The 26,332-nt window shown below is 34.2% G+C and overlaps 3 protein-coding genes and 1 long non-coding RNA gene across 4 annotated transcripts; 3 read left to right on the top strand and 1 right to left on the bottom strand.

The window, feature by feature from the left end:
* Nucleotides 1-27: 27 nt before the first annotated feature.
* LOC140181902 (uncharacterized) lies at nt 28-818 on the bottom strand. Its single transcript, XR_011877539.1, has 2 exons — nt 691-818; nt 28-588 (listed from the first exon to the last, which is right to left on the bottom strand). It is a non-coding gene; the product is annotated as an uncharacterized lncRNA (long non-coding RNA).
* A 9,696-nt stretch (nt 819-10,514) lies between these two features.
* LOC112776042 (uncharacterized) lies at nt 10,515-12,259 on the top strand. Its single transcript, XM_025819994.3, has one exon. The coding sequence runs from the start codon at nt 10,630-10,632 to the stop codon at nt 12,022-12,024; it is 1,395 nt and encodes a 464-aa protein (XP_025675779.1). The 5' UTR covers nt 10,515-10,629; the 3' UTR covers nt 12,025-12,259.
* A 3,026-nt stretch (nt 12,260-15,285) lies between these two features.
* On the top strand, nt 15,286-17,183 carry LOC112779351 (putative disease resistance protein RGA3). The gene is made up of 2 exons (XM_072228175.1): nt 15,286-16,971; nt 17,091-17,183. The coding sequence occupies exons 1-2, from the start codon at nt 15,286-15,288 to the stop codon at nt 17,181-17,183; spliced, it is 1,779 nt and encodes a 592-aa protein (XP_072084276.1).
* A 3-nt stretch (nt 17,184-17,186) lies between these two features.
* LOC140182076 (putative disease resistance protein RGA1) lies at nt 17,187-18,323 on the top strand. Its single transcript, XM_072228176.1, has one exon. It carries the CDS (start codon nt 17,187-17,189, stop codon nt 18,321-18,323), a length of 1,137 nt encoding a protein of 378 aa, XP_072084277.1.
* Nucleotides 18,324-26,332: the final 8,009 nt, after the last annotated feature.

Consider the following 26,332-nt stretch of genomic DNA (forward strand, 5'->3'; position numbering starts at 1 on the left):
ACTAATATTATCTAATAACACCAAATATTTAAATCAATACAAATAACACAATATTATGCATTAGTCTAAAATCTTATACATTTTAAACATAAAACATTAACTTATAATCTTATAATAACTAATAACACAAAATATTAAGGTTTACAATATTTAAATTCTACATAAGAATAGCCATCATCCATCACTAATAACACAAAATATTAATTGTGTATGATGACCAAGCCACTGGACCGAGTTCGGGTGACCCGAACTATAGCTCCGACCCAACCCGAAATAATGACTGAGTCTATTTTTGAGACCTTTACTCGGTTTTAGACCCGATAAAATCACACTAAATTAGTTTCTAAAGTGTTTGGGGCCTGAGTCTTCGAACAGGGCCGGACCATGTACACCCTATAAATAATTAATAGGACAAACATTTATGGGAGCATGTACAAGAGGAATCTCTGCAATCTGCACCAGCTGTGAAACCATATTTGTTGATGCATTCTAGGATACAATAATAGGAGTTTCCATCTTTGCAACTTTCGTCATACCAAACATCTTCACACCTCTTATCTCCAATCACTTGAATTGTCATCAACACCCCTACATAATATCAACATATTTTATATTTCAATAGAACATGGAAATGATTATATATTCCAATAAGGGAAAAAAGTTAAAGATACTAATAAAGTAATGATGAACCTGAAACCAAAAGAAGAAGAAACAATTTTTTTGCTATAGTTAATTTAGCCATCTTTCTATTATAAGTGCAGTCTGTGAGCAACTCCAAGGAAATGAAGGGGCTATATATATAATTGGAAATTCGTTTTAATAAATAAAAAGATTTGAAAGTTTGTGTTTGATGTTAAACAAAATTTAGATATTAAATCAAAATTAAATTATTTAGTTCAAAACGATATTTCTATTATTTAATATTTGATATATATACTTATTAACTAGATTGGTGGTATATTAATAAAATTATTATAATTTCAAAATAATTAACTTTTTCTTAACTTATAAGAAATATTTTTCATTTTAAAAATATTATTAGCCTATTTTCATTTCTTACGGCAACTTGTTATTAATTGAAAATGATCATCATTAAGAATTTAGTCATATATAGTGTTAAAGTATAGTCCAAATTAAACTCCAAACAGCATAAATATTTGTTACGTCATTAATTTTTAAATAAGTATAATTCTTTCAAAAAGTGACTTACATAATTTTGAAACATTAATAAAAATATGATGAGTGAATTGGTATTATGAAAAGTCAGTAAATGAATGATTATGAAAAATTAAGAGTAATCAAGTTAGTGATGAGTGGAAGGAGATAATATTTTTGAAAGATTATTAAAAATAGAAATCGCTTGGTATTTATGAAAAGTTAGTGAATGTACGTATCACGACAAATTGAAAAGTTAAAAAATAATACTATAATTAAGTTAGTGGTGCCAAGTGAATCAGAAGAGATAATTAATTGAATATATATATATTATTGAATCTTATCTTAAACAGATAAGTAATGTGAATTTTTCAAATGATCTCATAACTTTGAAATAATGCTTGTAAATATGTCTTTCAAATTTAACTATTATCTAATATATATTTACGATAATGTCAAAGAGAAAATAATTAAAGTTACTTTATTATTTAATATAATATTTATAATTTTATATACATAACATTTAAAATGACTTATTTATTATATTTAAATTAAATAATTATTTTAATAATAATTAATTATTAAAAATAAGACAAAAATTTTAAATTATTTACACTATTTTTTGTTATCTCTCAAATATTAGTGTATGTTTATTGGATAAATTTCATCGCTCTTAGTTTCACAATAGACAATACAACTAATTAAAGGAACTTTCTAAGAAGTTTCAATGCACCACCTAAGTTTAGTTTGTTGATCTTTTAGTGGAGGAGTTCATCAAGTAATATAATTTTGAACCTAACGCATGATTTGATCATAGTGAAAGATAATATCTCTTTTTTAATCCGTGGTCTCGGTTCAAGTTTTGACTATCAAGTAATCAATATTGTTGCGTGAGTCTTATTTCTTATAGAATCTCTAATACTTTATTGCCTCCAAATACTTGTAGTTCAAACAAGAAAAAAGAGAAAAAAAAAAAAAAAAGAGTAATGTAACTGCATATATTTGTTGTGTTGATGGAGTGAAGGATATAAGAAAAAGATGCGTGCTTATTATTCTATGGAACTTCTCAAGGATGTGATTCTTAATTTGAGCGAAACTTTTCTACAATAATCCAGCTTTTTTAGTCCATTCTTTTCAATTTTTAATTGGTTGGACAGAGACTCGTTTACTTTAATTAGTGATATCTCAGTTGAGTTATAACTTATAAATATGTGTTAATTAAAGAAGAAAAAAAAGGTATCAGGAGAATTGTGGCTAAAATAATCCGAAATAATTTCAAACAAAACTGCCTCTAATAAAAGATGTATTAAGAAACAACAAATTAATATATAGTACTATAACTAAATAAACAAGGATGTTTTGATTAAAAAAAACTCTTATAGTAAGTGTAATCATCGATTCAAACTACGTATTTAGCGTGTTAATTAACAAAATGACTGATTATAAATAACGTAATTATCAGATTGCAATAAATTATTGTGATTTATATGAACATTTACAAGTACTCCTTTTATTCAATTACAGTTTACAGACAACATTATAAGTTGTTTTATTATAAGTTTATTGATATTAATTTTAATAATTTTTTCCAATTATATGTCTATTCAATAATTATAGTATATTTAAACATTTAATAAACTTTCTTGAACTTATAGTTTTAAATCAAATTAGTGTAAAGTTTTTCCCTAATTAAGCATGGCACGACGTTCCTTGCTTGCTTAGAAGGGTAAAGGATTTCAGTATATAGAATAAAATAAAGGTAATCAAACAACCTAAATCGAAGTACATAAATGATTGTGTAGGTTCTCCTGTTTAATTTGAAGACACATACATACATAGATGCATGCTTCTTCTCCAATTACTAATTAATATGATATATGTGTCCAAACTCCAAACACAGTACCTGATCTCCCTCTTCTCTCTCCTCTTACAAGGCAAGTTATGACCCTATTCTTCTATCTTCCTATAAACCTTTTTCACTTTTTTTTATTAATTATTTAACTCAGAAACCATTATTTTGCATTCATTGCTTTCTTTTCGTCAAATTATGGTTTAATTTTTGGTTGATTTTTATAGTTTTATTAAATTTTTAATTAATATTTTATATTTTTTTTATTGGTGATTTTATACTGCTTTAATTTTGAAATTAAATTTTTCATAGTATAAAAAATATTCGAGCTAATTAAATATTTCTTCACAAATTGAAGGTATTTATAATAAAAACTTAATTAAATTTTTTACCACATGTATTTTGGTAAAAATATTATGTTAATTTTAATATTTTTAATATGAAGATGACGTAAATTATAAAATTAAAAGTAGTATAAAAATTTAATTAAAAAATATATAAAAATCTAATTAAAAATTTGATAAAATTATAGAGATTAACAGAATAATTAAACCTTAAATTATTGGTTTGCATCCTTAGTTGTTTGTAAAGAAATGACTTACATATATACTTTTTGGTGATATATATTTCTTCTCTTATTAGCAACTCTAATGCTAGCTTTAATTTCAGTTTTATTTTTAGTATTTATAAAATTATATATTATAAATAGTGATTTAAAATTAAATATGAGAATTATTATTTTAATATTTAGTTTTAATTTAATTTAAGTTTTATATTATTTTTAATTATTCTATCAAAATAATTATATAAAATGTAATATTATCTTTTTAAAATGAGACCAATTTTATTATATAAGAAGTAATTACTCTAAAAGTGATTTTATAACATGGCATTATGATATTGGAATTTTAATTTTAATTTTTAAAATAAATAATTTTATAACATAATATCAAAATTTTTATAATTTAAAAATATATCATTGTTATTCTAGAAGAAAATAATTTTAGCATCAAGGTAAACAATGTCTTTACAAAAATTTATATAAATTCATAAAAAGAGTTATGTGAAGGAGTAGTGTGATAAATATATAATTATTTATATATTTTCTTGTCAACTTAAAATTTTTAAGATAAGTGATTTTATGGTATCTAGTTTGTATTTAATTTTTTCTATAAAATAATACATATGAATAATGAATTATAATTCCTTTTTTACTATCTTATAATTTTGATATTGTCATTATGAATATATTTTAAAATATGTGTTTAATTCTTTAAAAACGGTTCAAGTAAGAAATTAAAAAAAATATTGAACGGGTATAAAGATGCATAAGATGATACTTTATATGGAACATAGAATTTAGAAATAGAAAGTGATCACGGGATGAAATATTATACATGTATATAAAAAATCAGTTATTAAATTAGTTACTATATATATCTTATTTTTTATTTGTTATTAGTGCTCTGTTAGGGTTTTTTAGTGCTCTGTTAGGGTTTTTTAACGGAGTTCCTAGTGCCGTCAAGGCTACATTGTCAAGATCAATTAAATCTCAATACAAGTCTACGTAATTTGCATGGCTGAGACAACGAGGGATGAAGATCGGATTGAGGAAGACAACCTGAAAGGAGGTAGGAATGTGATTCTACTGGAAGAGGCAGACATATCAAAAGGTATTAACGCTTGCTCCAATAGTCTCTATGGCAGACTCTTTGCTTCCAAAACCTTCTCAATTGGAACCATGGGGAATGCTTTAAAGGCTATATGGGGAAACCCGGAAGGATTTAGCGTGAGTGACAAAGGGGATAATTCCTTCCAATTCTTTTTTAATAAAGAAGTGGATGTCTTGCGTGTTGAACGTGGTTCTCCATGGCTATTCAAAGATTATGTGCTCCATGTCAAGAGATGGAAGGAAGATCAGATCTGTGATGAAGAGATTATTTCTAATTTTCCAGTTTGGGTTCAATTTTGGGGTTTGCCAGAATCGTTTAAAACCCTCGAAGTTGGACGTAAATTGGGAGAGAATCTGGGCACAGTGTTGGAGGTAGGTAAATTTCATATGCGAGGCAGAGAAACTAGGATTGTGAAAGCCAAAATCAATATCGATGCTACCAGGCAAGTGAGAGATCAGTTAATAGTGGCAGGACCTAATAAAAAGGAGGTAGAAGTGGCACTGCGCTATGAGAGACTTGGTAAGTTCTGTACCTATTGCGCAAAATTGGGGCACGAGGTGAAAAACTGCCATGATCTGCTGAAGGACACAGAGAGTGAGATGGTAAAAGAGGATGACATTGGCGAATGGGTTAAAGCTAGCCAAGTGGGAACGCGAATCTACTCTGAAGGAGAAAGAACATTCAACAACTCAACCCAAAACCAGAATAAGGCCACTCAACGTAAGAAAAAACCGGTCTTAAACTGCTTATTGGAAGAATTTGCAGGGATGTCAATGCAAGAAGGGAAACAAAGTTTGAAACCACAAGACACTGGTAACAGGGCAGCACCTGAGTCACCTCAATCAGCCAATTCTAGAACAAAATGCATGGAGGTTATCATAGCTGGTCAGTCCAATACTAAGGAGGATGAAGGGCAGCTTATGCAATTCGCTATTGGGGAGTGTCTCACCACAGAAAAAGGTAGGAAGTGGAAAAGGTTAGCAAGACAAGGTGCTGCAGAGTCAGATACTAAAAGTGAACCCAAAAAAAGGTTGATGAGTGGTATAGCTGAAGTAACTACAAAGAAAGCAAGAACAGAGGATGAAAATGCAGTTGAACAGATGGTGGAGGGTGCCAGCCTACAAATGGCAACCAAGGCGCCATGAGAACTATAGTTTGGAATTGTCGGGGTTTGGGGAGACCCCTGACAATTCACACCTTAAAAGGGATCTGTAAATCCCACTCCCCCGAGATTGTGTTTATAAGTGAAACAAAGAACCAATCTCGACAGGTGGAAGCAAAACTTCGGGTATGCGGCTACGAAAACTGGCATATTGTTAACCCGGCAGGAGTGGCAGGAGGACTTGTGCTAGCTTGGAAGGACAGCATCAGTGTTCAAATTATTAGCAGTTGACAATTTTTTGTGGCAGCCGAAATTAAGGAAGTCGGAAGCAGTGAGGTATGGACGTTCATTGGTGTCCATTTGAGTTGTTCAGAACAAATTCGATCCTTACAGTTTGAGGAGCTTATAACAATGAGCCAACACATGGAAGGAAAAGTGGTAATAGCAGGCGATTTTAATGCTATAACAAGCCAAGCGGAAAAAGAGGGTGGAGGCCAAAAATCAGCAACCACCATTGCAACATTCACTAATTTTATTGACAGTAACGAATTGGTGGATATTGGAATGGTGGGGCACCCTTTCACGTGGACAAATCGAAGACAAGGAGAGGATTTGGTGAAGGAGAGGTTTGACCGCTATTTAGTTGGGATGGAATGGAAGTTGAAGTTTCCGAATGCAGTGGTGCACAGGCTCACAGAGTCAGGCTCGGATCATGCTCCAATTTTGATGGAAACTGAACCTCAATCCTGGCATAGTAAAAGGCGGTTTAAATACCAGGAACGTTGGTGTGGAGAAGAGGATGTCAAGAGAATTGTCAGTGAAGTGTGGAGAATGGAAGTTGTAGGCTCGGCTATGTTCTCCTTGGCCCAAAAGTTGAAAGTTTGTAGACATAGACTAGTTCAATGGCAGAAAACTCACAAAGCAAACTCCCGGAAAGAAATTGAGGACCTTCAAGCTAAACTAGAGGAGTTGCGGGTGGCTGGAATCAATGAGGGAGAGGAGGTTACCAGTTTGGAAGAGAAGTTGGAGCTGGCATATTTGAAAGAAGAGAGCTATTGGCGAGAAAAATCTAGAATCAAGTGGCTAAAAGAAGGAGATCAGAATACTAGATTCTTTCACCAGAAATTTCAATCAAGGATGCGAAGGAACAGAATTTGGAGATTAGTGGGGAGGGACAATGAGATTGCATCGAAACCGGAGGATATTGCAAAGGTAGCTGAGGACTACTTTTGCGATATTTTTACTTCTTCTTGTTCGGCTGATCCGACTCCATACTTAGAGGATTTGGAGTCTAAGGTTACAGCTTCCATGAACCGTAGGCTCCAAAGGCCAGTAACTATGGACGAGGTCAAAAGAGCTACATTTAGTGTTCATGCTCAGAGTGCTCCTGGTGATGACGGGTTTACAGCTAAGTTTTTTCACTTTTTCTGGGATATAGTTGGAGGTGACGTTTTTAAGGCAGTGAGAAGTTTCTTTCACAGTGGCAGAATTTTAAAAAGCTTCAATCATACTCAAATTTGTTTGATTCCAAAGGTGCCAGATGCCAGTGACATGACTCAGGTACGACCGATCAGTTTGTCTTCAGTTATGTATAAAATTATTTCTAAAGTTATGGTGCACCGATTACAAGATATTATGAATAAAATTATAAGTCCAAATCAGAGTGCGTTTCTCAAAGGAAGACTCATTTCAGATAATATTCTAATTACCCACGAATGTATGCACTATTTGAAAAATAAGAGAAGTGGGGCAGAGCATGAGATGGCTATTAAACTAGACATGAGCAAGGCTTATGATAGGGTTGAATGGCATTTTTTATGGTATATTATGGATAAGTTGGGGTTTGATGCTAAATGGATTAACTGGACTAAGGAATTGGTAACGACTGTTTCTTACTCTGTTGTTGTGGAAGGTCAACCATTTGGCTATTTTAGGCCAAATAGGGGCATCCGACAGGGTGACCCCCTATCTCCATATCTCTTTCTTTTTTGTGCAGAAGGACTTTCCTTCTTGCTACACAAGGCAGAGCAAAACAGATTAATTCAAGGAGTTCAAGTTAATCGGAGATGCCAAACAATTAATCACCTTTTGTTTGCTGATGATTCAATCATTTTTTGCAAGAGCGCACCTAATACAAGCCAAAGCATTCTAGAATTGCTAGAGACTTATGAGGGTTTTAGTGGGCAAAAAGTCAATTTGAATAAGTCGGCTATCTTTTTCAGTCACAACACTCCTCAGAACACAAGACTAGCAGTTGCTCAGACACTAAATATTGAACATATCGGAGCACAAGACAAATACCTGGGACTGCCCTCTATAGTTCAAAAATCAAAGAAAGCAACCTTTGGAGCTATCAAGGATAAAGTTCAGAAGAGGATTATGGGTCGGAAAAGAAGTATATTGTCATCAGGCGGCAGGCACACGCTATTGAGAGCGGTGGGGGAGGCGATTTTTATTTATACACTCTCTTGTTTCAAGCTCCCGGACACGCTGTTGACTGAGATTCATAGCATGCTCTCGCAATTTTGGTGGGGTCAAAAAGGCGCAGAACGAAGAATGGTTTGGATTAAATGGGACACAATGACGAGACTAAAGAAAGATGGAGGGCTGGGGATCAAGGATCTAAGGGTGCAAAATTTGGCTTTATTGGGCAAGCAATGTTGGCGTCTAATGAAATACCCTAATTCTACTATATCAAGAATGCTCAAAGCTAAATATTTCAGATATACAGATTTCCTACATGCAGAGATAGGAAGCGTACCGTCGTGGGGTTGGAGAAGTATTCTTGAAGGGCGCAAGGTGATCGAGAAAGGCTTGTTATGGAAAATAGGCTCTGGCACTAATGTTCGCATCTTCCATGACCCCTGGCTCCCACCACCAGTGCCCCTTAATGTCCCTCAAAATGCACTCACAATCCCGCCAAATATGCAAGTGTATTACGTTAGTGCGTTACTAAATCCTGATAGAAGTTGGAATAAAAATCTGATTGAGTCGATTTTTTCAGTTGATATATGCAATAAAATTTTTTCAATCAAACCAACAAAGGAGGAGGATGAAGTTAATTGGTGCTGGACAAAATCTGGTATATATGAAGTTGGGTCAGGATACAAAATTGCTTATGGATTCTTTCATTCTCCTACTTCATTGAGGTCCCAGAACATACACAACAGAGTCTGGAATAGCATTTGGGAGTTGAAATTACCACATAAAATTAAGATTTTTCTATGGAAAAGTCTTCATGAAAAGCTTCCGGTGTTGCAACAAGTTCACAGCCGGTTCGCATCCACTCCTGCCACTTGTCCAAGATGCATGTTGAAGGCTGAATCAATTTCTCATGCTTTGTTCCAATGCCCCCTGTCTTCAATAATATGGAGCCTAAACTTAATAACCCCTGACCTATGGATGAGAGAAGAAGAAACTTTTTTCAATTGGTGGCAACGAGTCTTATCCTAGGCAGTGGCTCAATTCGACGGTAGACAAAAGACCCTCCTCATAGCGGCGTTGTGTTGGAGCACTTGGAAAGCGAGGAATCGGTGTGTTTTTGAGAAGGTAATAAGCCCAGCACCAGAGATAGTGAAAGAAGCTAGCAATTTAGTGCATGAACTCGTGAACTATACCTGATAGATGCTACTTTTTCTTTACTCTTACTTTACTCTTCTTTAAGCTCTTAGTCTTTCAGTCACAACTGATAATAAATAGGAATACCCAATTCTTTTGTACTTCCTTATGAAAACACTTTTATTTTATATTAATAAAATAATATTTATCTTTAAAAAAAAAAAACATGATTTCACATAATATACTAACAAAATAGAAGATGACATTAGACATAAAAGTTTGGTAATAAAGTACGTTTCGAACATCAAAATTCAGCCTTTAATAAACTATGGAAAAATATTTTAGAAATACTAATATTCTAATAGTTTTATATGTTAATTTTAATTAATATATATTTTTTATAATTAAAATTAACGAATAAAGTCACTAGAATACTGTTATTTTTTATGAAGCACGGACACTTCATTGAGTTGCCATGTGTCAGACACATTTCAGATACGACACTCATCCACACTCGTCTGACACGCGTGCTTGGCTTTTCCAACCGTGTCTTAATAAAAAAATTTTCTCCGCACATACTTGGATACACCTAAATACCATCACGTGTCCGCGTGTTCAGTCTTATTCTTAACATATATTGTTGAAATGAGTTTAGAAATAATACATATTATTATTTATTAAAACAAAAAATATTTTAAATATGTTTATATAGTTTAAAAAAGACATTAAAAATAGTCAAAAAAATTATTTTATATTTTAACAGCAATAAAATATCAAAAATTCATTGTAATTTATCTAAAAAATACTTTATATTCTATATATATATCGTGTCTTATAAGATTTTAAAATTCATGTGTCCGCGTGTCCCGTGTCGTGTTGTGTCCGTATCTGTGTCAGTGTCCGTGCATCATAGGTTATTTCTGTTGAGTAATGTTACATGTATACCAAAATCAGTCACTAAAATCAGCTATCAATATAAAATACATGTTAAAATACAAATATATATTGAAAAATAAATTAAACCACACATGTATTTATACACAAATATATTGATGGCTGATTTTGGTGTACAAATATCATTTTTGATTTCTGAAATGCATGAAACTTTTTCTAAACTATATACACACGCACCTTCCTTACCTGTTTGATTACACGAGTTGAAAAGATTGATGAGTGATTATAAAAATACTAACTTGAAGTGAGTGTTAATAAATGTTGATTTTTTGTTTGTGGTAGCGAGCAGTGAGCAGCATACAAATTAAATAACCTCAGGAGTTGTTGTATCATCTGCAATGGCAGAGGATGCAAAGGTGGCAAGGGAAGCAACGCTTGCCCAACTACTGAATCAAACATTTGATCATCATAATCAAATTTCTTCAACTCCCAAGATTCAAAGAGTTCCTCTTTTTTGGCGTCAAAAAACCAGCTTCTACGAGTATTGTATACCCAAAATGATATCATTTGGTCCCATTCATCATCGCAACGAAAATCTGAAGCAACAAGGTCAACACTTGAAATCTCAATGGGCATCTCTCTACATTGAAGAATACAGTAAAGAAGTAGGTCCTTGTAATGGTAACAAGCAAGAAGCAGTAAACTATTTGTATGGAGTTGTAGGATATAAGATTGTGGAACTGAAGGAGCTGTTTGCTGAGGATGTAATTGAAGGGTATAGAGATGAAGAACTGATTTGGATGCTGTTTGAGGATGGATGCTCTTTGCTCTATTACATGGACCACGTTGATGTTCAGCGTCCAGAAGAACTGAAGCTAAAGCTTGATCAGCTGATGCATACTTGGAGAGATATTGAATTGCTGGAAAATCAACTTCCAATAAAATTGCTGCAGCTGCTGAGCAAAACACAAGGTGCTGACTTGGACTATTTACTGATCAATTTTATGAGCATGGGTGAAGAAAAGCGGAGTGGAAGGACAACGATCACAATCACCTATACGCCTACAAGAAATCATATACTTGATTTTGTTCGCTCATTCTACCTTCAAACAGAGATTGGACAGAATATCCCAAACCAAAACGGTGGAAATCAGATGCCTCCTCCTCCTCCTCCTCATTCCTCCCTAGTTTGGCAAACTTACAAGAACATACGTGATCTCAAAAAATCAGGGATTCGGGTAAAGGCAAACAAGAGTGATCCATGGAAGTGGCATAACATCACTTTTACCTCGAGATGGTTTAGTGGAGAATTGACACTTCCTTTGTGGGTATACGACGATGTCACGCCTTACTTTTTTCGAAACTTGATTGCGTACGAGATGTGTCCAGACTTTCGCAACAGCTTCGAATGTTGTTGTTTCTTTTCTTTCTTGGATTCCTTGGTAGATGATGCTGAGGATGTCAAGGAGCTTAGATCAGCTGGTGTTATCCAAAATTTGCTTCAAAGCGACCAAGAACTGGCCAAATTCCTTAATGACATTGGACATGACTTGCCCACTAAAATGTTCAATCAAATATACACAAGCAATGCTGTCTCATTTAGCAAGAATTATATCCAAGTCAGGCATCAAATTGAAGAACATTACTCGAGTGGATGGAGAACTTTTCTGGCTGAAACACGGAGTACTTATTTCAGTTCTCCCTGGTCTTTGCTTGCCTTCTTGGGTGCACTTGCTGCATTAATTCTCGCTGCTCTTCAAACATGGTATACGATACATCCTCCTAAAAAATAGTTATCATATTTCCATAATAAGTCTGTGTGTGAGTGTGATCTAGGGATCATAGTTTGAATCAGAATTTCTTGGACCCAAAAAAGGTGTGTACTTCGCATTGGTTTTTATTATTTGTGTTTTGGAATGCATTATTTGATTACTTATTCAAGACAGTCCCCGCAGGGATCATCAAGCTTGTATACTATTTGTGTTTAGTGTTAATTCGTTGACTCCAAACATCAAAATTCAAATAATAACAGAACCGACTATATATCTATACCCAGTTAACTTTTCTAAACACCCTGTTATGATTCTGATTTCTGAAACCCTTCATCCAAAATATAAAAAAAGAGGAAAGCTTAGGGGTTATAACGCTAGCCTAACTATCCAATCAGCATCAAAGCTGCAACTCATACTTGAAATCAAGAACTATCCATTTTCAAAATGAAAGAATATTATATAATGCAATCAAGTTGAAACAAAAATCATTACCCTACCCCATCCATATGTAATATTACTTTATAGTAGGCAGACAAAACTGTTGTATGTGGAGAGAATATGATGTGAGATCAAGCACTTGCATAAACTACAACTACTATCAGGGTATAAAACAGAATTGGCAGCTAGCAAAACTTGAAGAAAAGCTCTCACATCCCTGATACAATGAAATAACCATCATCTATCTATGCTAAGTGTAGCAAGCAGCAAGTTGGCATTGAGATATCAAAACAATTCAATCTTCTCGCTCCATTATTGCTGTTTTGGCTCATCTGTCTCCTCCTTATCAGGATCTTCCTCTGGTTCCTCTTTCTTTTCTTCTCTTTTTCTTTTGCGTTTCTCCTCATTTTTTCTTCGCGTGTTTCATCTTGATCATCGTTTTTTTTATTACTATTGTTGTTGCTGCATTTTTTTCCTCCTCCTCTCTTTATTGATTTTGCAACATTATGTATTTTTTTCTTCTTTGTTTAATTTTTTCCTCTAAAAAAGAATTATGAGAATATGAAATAAAAAAATGAAGAAGAAAGAATCAGCAAAAGATGAGGAGGAGGAAGAGGAAGACTTTTAAATTATACATAACTTATCAGCACATATACACTAAAAATTCTTAAATAATACACACACTAAAAATTCTTAAATAATACACTCAAATATTTTCGTATTACACCTAAATTTACTGCAAATTATTCGTATCCATCGATGACACGTATCTGTATTACAAATATAGTGATGTTCTGCTTATAAGAGTGGCACAAGACAGCAATGAAAATATCCTTCAAAACTTTTAAAATTTTTTTATTATTTCGAGATTCTCAAAAATTATTTCGAATAAAAAGATTAAACTTTATGTCGTTAATTTGTAGTCAAATTTTTAATATGTATATTAAAGAAATCAATTTTTAATAAATTTTAGTATAAAATAATTATATTTTGAAAAATATTATTAATGTGAAATTTTTTTTAAAATAATAGAAGAACAAATATGATACACGAATGTAATTTTTTAAGGTTTCTAAAAAGTAAATTTTAAAAAATTATTATTTATAAATTAAAATTAATTACTAAAATCAATTATTATATATAAATATATATATTATTTAATTTATTTTTAATATATATTTTCTATTCAATATGTATTTTATATTAATAATTAATTTTTGTAATTAATTTTAAGTTTTTAATATATATTTAACATGATTAAAAAAATTATTGATGAATAAAATATTTATCTAATTTTTTTGAGATCCGAGTCTATTTAAAAGATTGAAAAATGATTTTTTTAATTTCTCAGCAACTCTTTGTTTTTTAATTTCTTACCAACCCGTATCTTGTTGGAGATATGTTACTGATTAAACAGCATAAACTGAATAAGGGGAACGAGTATAGGCCCCCTTGGATATTTTATTAACTCCTTTGTATAAATATTTATATTTGTGATGGTTTTCTATGATTTTTTTTAAATAAATTAAATAAAATTTAATATTTTATTTTTTTTTATTTTATAGATTATAACATAATAAAAAAAAGGTGAATGTTACTATACCCTTTCTAAAATAAAGGATAAATTATCCCTTGATATATATAGTGCTTATAATTATAATTAAGTTGAATATTAAGTATTAACCATAATAATTAGGTATATATTCTCTACTTTCCTTTCTCTCTTTTATAATTATTTAAATTTAGTTTAGTACCGTACTACCATTAGTCTATAGTGGTGGAGGTGGCTGTTAGCACCGAAGAAATCTTTGCGATGAACTTACAAATCCATCAACAAGGTGCAAGTACGTATTCAGCTCATTACATGTGGCAATATTTGTGCTACCGAAGTACGAAAAATCTCTGCTACATAGGCGCCACTCCTTCCCAACTTCAGCGTACACCCACTGCGCCTCCTCCATTCTCTTCTGTATGGTGATAACATCTTCGAAGTTCACTATCCGCAAAACTTTTGTCCCGTGAAAGTAATTAAATTCTTGTGCATAATTGTTAATTACCTCATCTTGCAAATTCTGTTGTCTGCAATTGAATTCGACTTGATCTCCACCTCATCGATAATAATGTCTTTAATCTCATGAGGATCCAAATCTATCGTCCCTTGAAATTTGTATATTTGACATCATCAACAACAATGTCTTTAATTGAGTTTATGACTTGAGGATTTGAAGAATCTTTTCAAATGTCTTTATGACTTCTATCATTATTAACCATAAACTCTTTTCTACCTTCGAGTGCATTAATTGTATTCGTAAAGATAAAAATAATGAATCACTTTCAATATATATATATCACAAGAAATAATTTATCCTTTATTTTAGAGAGGGTACGATAGAATTTAACAAAAAAAAGTTTTATTAATAGTCACCTTATTAGTTAACAAAGTGAATGAGTTATCTTAGTCATTTTAACGGTGCTTAGTCCGTGAAATCACTTTGGATTCCATTAAAACAAGTTGCAATTGATATATTGTTGTTGAGTAATGATCATCGTCTAGTCTTGAAATTAATATTTGTTTAGTGATTTAGTCTTGGAATTAACAATTTAATAATTGTTTACTTCTTCCTCTGGAATATTACATCGTAGATTGGTAAAGGCATCACGTGCCACATGACTCAAAATGGCCCAAAAACGTTTCTTTTGTAACAAAGAATGAACTCTCTATATTGAGTCAGTTTCCATTACTTCATTTACTTGCACACTCTTTCCTAGACCCATCTGCACTCATCAAAGCAAAACCAATCTCTCATCTTTGTCTTCCTTTCTTCATTTGTTGCATTTCTGAAAATGGCGGAGGCCTTGCTTGGAATTGTGCTGGAGAACTTGATCCCTTTTGTCCAGACTGAATTTGCAGCCTTCTCTGGAATCAAGGAAAAGGCTGAAGACCTATCACGAACTTTACAACTAATCAAAGCTGTTCTTGATGATGCCGAGCAGAAACAATGGTCAAATCGTCCTCTCAAGGTGTGGCTGCAGCAGCTTAAAGATGCAATGTATGTGCTGGATGATATCCTTGATCAGTTGCCAATAGAATCCTCTCAACTTGGGTGCTTAACTTCTTTGAATCCAAAGAAGGTGATTCATCGTCGTCAGCTTGGACAGAAGCTGAATGAGATAATAGGGAGGTTGGATCGAATTGCTCAAGCTAGGAGCAACTTTGATCTTAGACAAGGTGTGAGGGAGAGGCCAAGTGAAGTAGTTGAATGGCGCCAAACTAGCTCAACTATCACCGTCCCTCAAGTGTACGGACGAGATGAAGATAAAGGGAGAGTTGTGGAGTTTCTTCTTAGCCCATCACGAAGCTCCGAGTTCCTTTCCGTCTATCCTATTGTTGGCTTAGGTGGTCTTGGGAAAACAACGCTTGTCCAGCTGGTTTACAACGATCCAGAAGTAGGTAACAATTTTGATTTGAAGATTTGGGTGTGTGTTTCTGAGAATTTCACTATCAAGAGTATTTTGCGTTCCATTTTAGAAGCTGTCAAAAAGGATAAGTCTGAGGTCATGGATTTAGAAGTAATGGAGGAAAAAGTGAAACAATTGCTACAAACTAAAAAGTATTTGTTGGTTTTAGATGATGTATGGAAAAGAAGCCAAGAAATGGAATTGGGATTAACCCAAGACAAATGGGATAAGTTAAGATCGGTTTTGTCTTGTGGATCTAAAGGCTCATCCATTTTAGTATCCACTCGCGATAATCATGTTGCAACAATTATGGGAACATGCCAAGCTCATCATTTGGGCGGTCTATCTGAAGATGATTGTTGGTTGTTGTTTAAACTGCGCGCATTTGGAGCTGACAGAGAAGAGCGTGAAGAGTTTGTTGCAATAGGGAAGGAGATCGTCAAGAAATGTGGAGGATCACCTCTTGCAGCACTGGCATTAGGAGGTGTGATGCAATCCAGAAGCACGGAAAAAGAATGGGTTGAAGTTCAGAAAAGTGAGGTTTGGAGTTTACCAGATGAGAATGATATTATGGCTGTCTTGAGATTAAGCTACTCTTGTTTAACGCCAACTCTAAAGCAGTGTTTTGCTTTCTGTGCCATATTTCCCAAAGATAAAGAAATTAAGAAGCAAGAATTGATTTATCTTTGGATGGGTAATGGATTTATTTCATCCCGGCGGAATTTGGAGGTAGAAGAGGTTGGCAACATGGTTTGGAACGAATTACACCAAAAATCACTTTTCCAAGATGTGAGGAGTGATGATTTTTCTGGGGAGATTTATTTCAAGATGCATGATTTAGTTCATGATCTTGCGCAATCAATTTCAGAGCAAGAGTGTATATGCTTGGAGAAACAAAACCTTAATGATTTTTCAAGAAACCCCCATCATATTGTTTTTCACGGCATTCATAAAAAACAATTCAAGGAGAGAGCCTTTGAGAAAGCTGAATCCTTGCGGACATTGTATCAATTGAATTCATACGGATTTCCTTTCAGTTCTAGATTGATTCCAACAAATAATTCTCTTCGGGTTTTGTGCATATATGGTAGAAAGATACCATCTTTGGGGAGTTTAAGTTGCTTGAGGTATTTGGAGCTTTGTCGTTTGGGTATAAAGATCTTGCCTGCTAGTATTTGCAATTTGCCTAGATTGGAAATCTTGAAACTAAAAGAATTGTGGAATCTTTGCCGTATAACGAAACACTTGACAAGGATGCGAAATCTCCGACATCTTATCATTGATAAATGCCCTTTTCTCACAAATTACGTGATCTGAGAACACTAAGTGTATACATTGTAAAATCAAAGAAAGGGCATAGTTTAGCAGAGCTACGTGCTTTGAACCTGGGAGGAAAGTTAAGCATCTCAGGCCTAGGAAATGTTGGGAGTATATCTGAAACTGAAGATGCCAATTTGAAGGATAAACAAGACCTTCAAGAATTAAGCTTGTCATGGTCCAGAAGTAGTGGTAAGATGAAATCGATTGTTAGAGCAGAAGAAGTACTTGAAGCGCTTCAACCTCACTCCACACTCAAGCTGTTGACGATACAAGGCTACGAGGGAATGCATTGGCCAACTTGGATGGAAAACAATTCTGCCACCCACAATTTAGTTTCTCTTCGACTTGTGAATTGTGGAAAGTGCAAGCATCTTCCTCCAGTGGGAAAACTTCCATTTTTGAAGAAGCTTGAGGTAAGTGGCATGGATGATGTGCAGTACATTGAGGAAGATGAAAGTTATGATGGTGTTGAAGCAATGCCGTTCCCATCTTTGGAGGAATTGCATGTGGAGAGATTGCCAAACGTGGAGCGGTTGATGAAACGGGAAACAACACACATGTTCCCCTCTCTTTCTGTCCTCTACGTCTATAAATGCCCTAAACTGCAATTGCCGTGCCTTCCAAGTGTTAAGGACCTCACTGTTTGGAGATGTAGCAATGAGCAACTGAAGTCAATCTCTAATCTCAACGCTCTTAACCAACTTCATCTTCGTTATAGTGATCAAGCGTCTTACTTCCCAGAAGGAATGATGAGCAACATGACCTCTCTTGCAACTCTGGAGATAGATTCTTTCAGTGAAGTGAAGGAACTGCCATCTGATATCACAAACCTCACTGCTTTGTCTGGTCTAAGCATCCAAGACTGTAGTAAGCTGGAGTGTTTACCAGAACAGGGTTGGGAAGGCTTATCTTCACTTCGACATTTGTCAATTCATAACTGTGAGGTTTTGGAATCCTTGCCTGATGGCGTTCGGCACTTAACTTCACTTCAATCTTTGACTATTAAAAACTGCCCAGTGTTGGAAAAGCGATGTGAGAAAGGAACAGGGGAGGATTGGCACAAGATAGCACATGTTCCCCATTTAAAGTTTGGTCGTTTTTAGTTTATACACTGCTTATTGATTCTTTTCTTTTCTTTTTGTTGTGTATTTGCATAATCATAGTTTTCAATTTATATTGTATTTTGGTAACTACTCAAATGAAGATAGCAAAAATATCTTCTCATGAAGATACTTTGTTTAAAAGTGTGGTTTATTTATTTAGCTACATTTTAAATAAAAATAACACTTTTTTAAATATCAAAATCTAACCATACAATCCATCATGTAAGGATCAAAAAGAAATATATTCACATAAAGATAATTATAAAATCTTCATTGTAGTATCCACCTTGTATTTTATCTTATTTGTCTTTCAAATTACAGAACTCAATAAACCCAATACAATGATTATCTTCATTTGTAGATTTGCGAAAATCATTGTGTCTATTTATATACCTGCTTATTCATTGTTTTCTTTTCTTTTCATTTTGTTGTGTGCTTGCATAATCATGGTTTCAATATCTTGTATTCTATTTTATCTTCATTTCTACTGCTCTTCTAGATTTTCATATGGCAGTAGATTTTAAATTTCATGATGGCCTTTTATCCAAATTTCAACTTATATATTCGTTTATCTTTTAGCCATTAGCACCCTTTATTTTTCTTACGGCATAAAAAATGAGTATCTATTATTTGGCCAAAGTAAAGTATCGAATCCTAAAAATTGAAATTGACCCTTTTAGTAGTTCTTTTCGTCAAACTTTCCCTTCCATTATTTCTGTTGGTAGTGTTGAATTTGTTTCCTTCATTGATCTTATGCTAATTTGTTTTTCCATAGAAGGCTTCAGAAATAATGATTTGGAATTACAAGTGTAGCTTTGGAAATTCGAGTATTATCATCAATTTATTAAATCTAAATCACCGCCATGCAACATATAAATGTTCTTGTTGAAACCGAAATTGATACTGAAAAATGATTTTCTGCTCCATCTCTATTAGCTTTGGGTGGAATATATATACATACATCAGTCTAACAAACTAATAGACTAGGCTAACAAACTAACAAACCCCTAATCTAATGGAATAGATTCTTCTCTAAATAAGGCTAACTAACTGCCTGCAGTAAATAAATAACAATCTGCTAATACTCCCCCTCAAGTTGGTGAAAAAATGTTAATGATTCCCAACTTGCTGATCAAGTTCTTAAACAAGGTAGGCTGTACAGCTTTTGTTAAAACATCAGCAAGCTGATGTCCTGACTTCACATGCACCAGCTTCACGGTACCGTCCTGTACACGTTTTCGAGCAAAGTGACAATCCATTTCGATATGCTTGGTACGCTCATGGAAGGTGGGATTCTCTACAATGTGGATTGCGGCTTTGCTGTCACAGAAAATGAAAGGCGGATCAACTTGTATCTCAAAGTCCTGAAGCAGCCGCATAATCCACACAACTTCAGCAGTGACATTGGCAAGTGCTCGATACTCTGCCTCAGCCGTGGACCTCGAAACGGTGTCTTGTTTCTTCGACTTCCATGAGATTAGAGAATCGCCAAGGAAGACGCAATAGCCGGTAGTGGATCGTCTGGTTTCGGTACAGCTTCCCCAATCAGCATCCCCATATGCCTTGACCGATAAAGGGGAAGAAACCAAAAAAAGCAAGCCCTGCCCAGGTGCAGCCTTCAAATACCTCAAAACATGATAGACAGCATCCAAATGGGTAGTGCGAGGAGAAGACATGTATTGGCTCAGTTTGTTCACAGCAAAGCAAATATCCGGTCTTGAAATAGTGAGGTAAAGCAACCTGCCAATCAACCTCCTATATTGTCCCGCATCCTCGAGCAAATCCCCATCAGTGGCAGTAAGTTTTATGTTTGGATCCAAGGGTACAGAGGCAGGTTTACAATCCGAAAAACCAGTGTCTTCAAGCAAAGAAAGGGTGTAATTTCGTTGAGACAAACAAATGCCTTCCTTAGATTTTGCTATCTCCAATCCAAGGAAGTACTTTAAGGGGCCAAGCACCTTGAGTTTGAAAAGACCCTGCAAAGTTTGCTGAGTTTGGGCAACCATATCACCAAGTTTACTAGCAACAATGATGTCGTCGACATATACAAGCACCATAACAAGTGAATCACCTGTTCCTCTATGAAATAGAGAATAATCTGATTTGGACTGAGTAAAACCAGCACCAAGTAAAGCAGTGGAGAACTTGGTAAACCATTGCCTCGAAGCTTGTCTTAAGCCATAAATTGACCTGTTTAGTTTGCATACAAACTTCTCCCCCTGCTCCCCCTTGCTGGCATATCCCTGAGGTAGTTGCATATACACCTCCTCATCAAGATCACCATTCAAGAAGGCATTATTAATGTCTAGCTGCAACAATTTCCAATTCTTCACAGCAGCAACAGCAAGGAGTAAACGAACAGTGGTGAGTTTGGCAACGGGTGAAAAAGTATCCTTATAGTCTACACCAGCTTGTTGAGTGTTTCCTCTAGCAACTAAACGAGCCTTGCATCTATCAACTGACCCATCTTGTTTGCGCTTCACCTTATATACCCATCGACAACTAATACAATGTTTTCCGATCGGAAGCGAAACTACCTCCCATGTACGGTTATTCTCCATAGCTTGTAATTCCTCAGCCATAGCCTGTTGCCATTGAGGATACTTGGCAGCTTGGTGATAAAATTGGGGTTCATAAAAATCGGAAACTTGCATACAATAATCCTTATATGCTGGACTCAATCTCTCGTAAGAACAAAAATGCACCATCGCCAAAGGCTTCACCACATTATTGCAATGGTAGTCTGTAAGATAGGTAGGTACCCTATGGAGTCGCTGACTTCTTCTCAACGGCTGTGGGTTCTCAGCTCGTGGCTGTGTCACAATAGGGACAGGTGTGGCCGGAGCAATGTGTTGAGGTGTATTAAGGAAACTTCAATTGGCTTAGGAAGGACATGATCATCAAAAGGATCAGGTAAGGAAGAATAAGTGCTGCCAAGTTTGAAGGGAAAATTCAATTCATGAAAAATCACATCCCTTGAAATAAAGAACTTTCTATTCTTGAGATCATAGAGTTTGTACCCTTTGTAACCTCGTGGGTAGCCAAGAAAAACTGCTGGAATGGCTCTTGGTGAGAACTTGTTCCTAGAGGAAGGTAAAGTCGAAGCATAGGCAAGGCATCCGAACACCTTCAAGTCTTCATATGCGGGTGCCTTATTGTAAAGTAATTGATAAGGGGACTTCCAGCCAAGAGTAGAGGAGGGAGATCTATTGATCAAAAAGGCTGCAGTAGCAATACATTCACCCCAGAAATAAATTGGGACACCGGATTGATAATACAAGCTCCTTGCCACATTCAAAAGGTGTTGATGCTTCCGTTCCACCACCGAGTTTTGTTGTGGTCGCTCAACACAACTGAATTGGTGAAGAGAACCTTTTGATTTTAGGAAATCAGTAAGAGATAACTCAGGTGCATTGTCAGACCGAATCTTCTTAATCACAGCGCCAAACTGAGTGTGAACCATGGCAAAAAATTCTTTAATGATGGTCGTAGCTTTAGATTTGGCTTTCAACAAATAAATCCAGGTATATCGACTATGATCATCTACCAAAGTGAGAAAATATCGCTCCCCCAAATGCGTAGCAACATGATAAGGACCCCAAGTATCGCAGTGTATCAATGAGAAGCATTCGGACTCCTGATTATTGTTGGAAACAAATGGCAACCGTTTTTGCTTGGACAAAGGGCATATGTCACAAAGGAAATTTTTATTAGAAGATGAAGAATTACAATTCAAGGGCAAATGTTGCAAAACAGGGAAAGAAAGGTGGCCTAATCTATGGTGCCACAATTTTGCACTTATTGCATTACAAGAATCAGAAATGACTAACGTATTGGCACAATCGGCACTACTACATGTAGGTTCATTAACATTGACAACTGGTGTGTGTGTGTAAACATACAATCCGTGTTTCAATTCACCTCTCCCAATCATCTTGGAGTTCAGGTGGTCCTGAATCACAAAACCAACATCAGAAAGAAGAATATAAAAATGCTGCTTTAACAACAAAGAACTCACTGAAATCAGGTTAATTTTGAATGAAGGCACATACAAAACTTCAGTGAGTGTGAGGGTTTGAGATAAGGAAACAGAACCAGAAGCAAGCACAGGTATGCGAGTATGATCAGGCAGAACCACAAACTTATTTGCAAACCAAATTGAAGGTTTGAAATTGTCCAAAGTACAGGTCACATGACAAGTAGCGCCAGAATCTAAGATCCATGATTTAACTCCAAGTGCAGAAATTAAAGCAGCAGAGAAAAGTTTACCTTCCCCTGCGCTTGAAGCTTCAGCAGTGATAATAGGGGGCATTGTGGATGGAACTTGTGTAGATAGGAGTGATATTAATTGTTGATACTGTTGAGAAGTGAGTTGAAGAGGAATGTCCTGACTTGTGTCCACATGATTGACCCGAACTGTGGCTGGACTTTGCTTCTTGTAATTAGGTGGATAACCATGTAACTTGTAGCATTTATCCTTGGTGTGGCCGAGTAAACCGCAGTGAGCATAGAGCGGCTTATCTTTCTTTCCTGGACGGATCTTGGAGTTATACTGTGTGTTCTTCACGGCAAAAGCCAGTTGCGTCTCATTGCTTGTTGGAGGAGCAAGAGTCAGTCCTCGTTGCCGCTCTTCTTGAACGATTAGCGAGAAAACTTCTGAGATGCTAGGCAAAGGCTTCATCAACAGAATTTGGCTCCTAACTTGATGGTACACATCATTCAACCCCATCAAGAAGACAAGAACATATTCCTCATCAGCATGAGCTAAAAATTCACGAGCACCACCACAATTACAGCGTACTGAAGGTCGAAAATGGCATAATTCCTCCCACACACACTTCAGCTTAGTAAAAAACTGAGAGACAGAGAGAGAATCCTGTTTCAGATTGATTAACTCTTTTCGCAGTTCATAGATTCGAGGACCGTTCTTTTGCTGAAATCGGTGACCTAGATCTATCCAAATCTCATGAGCAGAACCAGCAAAGATCAAGCTCGATGCGATCTCCTTGGAGACAGAGTTGAGAATCCAGGTGCTGACGATGTCGTTCAGATGACGCCAGCGGAGCTTGGAAGTGTGAGACGCACCTTCCTCAGGCGGCGGAATCGTGCCGTCAACGAATCCAGGTTTGTTTTTGCCATTGAGCGCCATTTCCATCGATCTCTTCCATGAAGGATAATTGTCACCGGTGAGCACTTGCGAGACCAAGGCAAGGTTCGGTTGATCGGAGGAATGGAGCAGAAAAGGATCGGCTTCATCGATTGCCGCCATTGCAGAAAGAAAATTGAAGGTTGGAGAGAAGAGAAGAAATAGAAGAAGGTTCGAGAAGAGAGGGAAAGTGAAAGGGGAAAAGAAAGTTCGAGAAAGAGGGAAGAAGATCAGAGAAGAACGCAGAGAAGTATGAGAAATTCTTCTGATACCATGTTGAAACCGAAATTGATACTGAAAAATGATTTTCCGCTCCATCTCTATTAGCTTTGGGTGGAATATATATACATACATCAGTCTAACAAACTAATAGACTAGGCTAACAAACTAACAAACCCCTAATCTAATGGAATAGATTCTTTTCTAAATAAGGCTAACTAACTGCCTGCAATAAATAAATAACAATCTGCTAATAGTTCTCTTCAATTTTATAATTTTTTTTATTCTGTCCATTGAAGCCACAGCTGAGTTGTCCCCTTTTCTTTACGCAAATTGGCATTATGAATTATTAATAATACAAGAGAATCACTTCTTTTAAATCTGGAATTTCAACAAGGGATATTTTGATTAATTTTTCTTATCCTACCAAAGAAAGAAATTCAAGTCATCGGTAGCTCTATAATAGTACTAGAGATGTGAGGACTAATATTTAGTATTTAATTTAAATACGATACTTCGTATTCAAATAAAATATACAATAAATTTATTTCACGTACATATTATATATATATATATATATATATAAAACTTAGGCATAAAGAATATTTAATTTCTAATTTTTGGTCGAAGGATTAATTAAGGATCAATTGTGCACTCTGTTAACAAATAATTTTAAAGATATGAAAATAGACATGCTCTCTAAAACTCAAACTTTATTCTTTTAATTTTAATTTCTTATTATCATTCTTCAGTTTAGTGTGTGTTTGTGAAGAGATTAGAGTTAAAAATAAATTGAATGAAAATAACTTAAATATATAATATTTCTCTTTTTTATTTAATTGAATATAAGTGCTTATTTATTTGAGAAATAACTTCTATTCTTGTGTATAGAATTTAATAAAATAATCCCCTGATAAATAATAACCTCACACTTTCACACTATAATCACGCTCATCTTATAATGCAATTCAAATATTGAGTTTCTTCTCAATAATTAATAGGACAAACATTTATGGGAGCATGTACAAAAGGAATCTCTGCAATCTGCACCAGCTGTGAAACCATATTTGGTGATGCATTCTAGGATACAATAATAGGAGTTTCCATCTTTGCAACTTTCATCAGGTAAGTTATAGTCTACACCGGTCTAAATGAGGAGATTGATGCATCTGTCACTGCTGATATAGATAAGTGTGTATATATTCTGTTATTTGATAAATTTCAGTATGATCATTAGATTATTAGTATATTCTTTAACCGGGTAGATAAAAAATATTAATTGTAATGTTTTTTTGAACAAATGGACATTTGGAAGAGTTCATCCAATGGATTTGGTTCGGTTATTTAGTTTTGGGCTAGTCCTTTATACACGACGCTAACAAAAAAAAACAAAAGACAAATTTATTATGTTTGTTATACAAATTTATGTCACTTTTACAAATTGGTTAGAAAGGGATCATCAGTTTTATTATGTTTGTTATATCAAATTTATATATTAATTGGTAAACAGCAATATTTGAGAGAGAATATTAAAATTATGTTATATAATATAATATTTATAATTTTATACATAAAATATTTATAATTGTATATTTATTACATTTAAAATTATATATAATTATTTTAATAGTAATTAAGTAATATTAAATAAGAACACTTTAAATTATTTATACTAATTTTTTATTATTTTTAAAATATTATTGATTGACAAAAAAATATTTAATAATAAAAATATTATCCAAAATTTATTAAAGTTTATTATTTTTTATTTTATTTAATATATTTTATAATAAATAAATAATAAATAAAATAAATTTAGACGGTTTAAATTAATTATTTTTTATCTCATTAATTTTACTAATTGGCAAATTATTGCATTCTTTCCGCTCTAGTATTTGTCCTAATATCCTTCTCATTAACTTTAGGGAATACTTCTATAAAGACGTGTAAAACGTCTTTTTGTAAGGACGCTTACATATCGCATTATTATTTGACGTATTAATGAATCGATTATTTTTTAATTTTTTAACAAATTAAAATAAAACTGATTTTTTGTATAACAATAGCAATAAATCCAATTTTTTTTTGGGGATTTAATTGTATTTTACTATTTTTTAATTTTTAGGGATTTAAATGTCTGTGGCATAGCCTTCCCATACTCAATTAAGAGGTCGCGGGTTCGAATCACATATCTTTCCAAATTTGGCCAATGAGTAATAGCTCAAATGAAATAGACTCTCCATACTCAATTAAGAGGTCGGGGGTTCGAGTCACATATCTTTCCAAATTTTAAGCCAATGAGTTATAGCTCAAATGGCATAGACTCCCCATACTCAATTAAGAGGTCGCGGGTTCGAGTCACATATCTTTCCAAATTTGCCAATGAGTAATAGCTCAAATGGCATAGACTCTCCATACTCAATTAAGAGGTTATGAGTTCGAGTCTCTTATCTTTTCAAATTTTGGTCTCTTTAACTTTATTATAATTCAAAAGCAAGCTTTTATTTAATTTAATTAATGTCTAAAACTTTTGTCGCACATAAACCGTGAGTGACAATTATATTTCTTTATAGGTAATCTCCAAAACTTTTTATCGTATACCGTGAGTGACAATTATATTTCTTTATATCATAATTAAGAAGGA

This window comes from Arachis hypogaea, chromosome 19 (genome assembly GCF_003086295.3).
Source record: "Arachis hypogaea cultivar Tifrunner chromosome 19, arahy.Tifrunner.gnm2.J5K5, whole genome shotgun sequence".
NCBI lineage: Eukaryota > Viridiplantae > Streptophyta > Magnoliopsida > Fabales > Fabaceae > Arachis > Arachis hypogaea.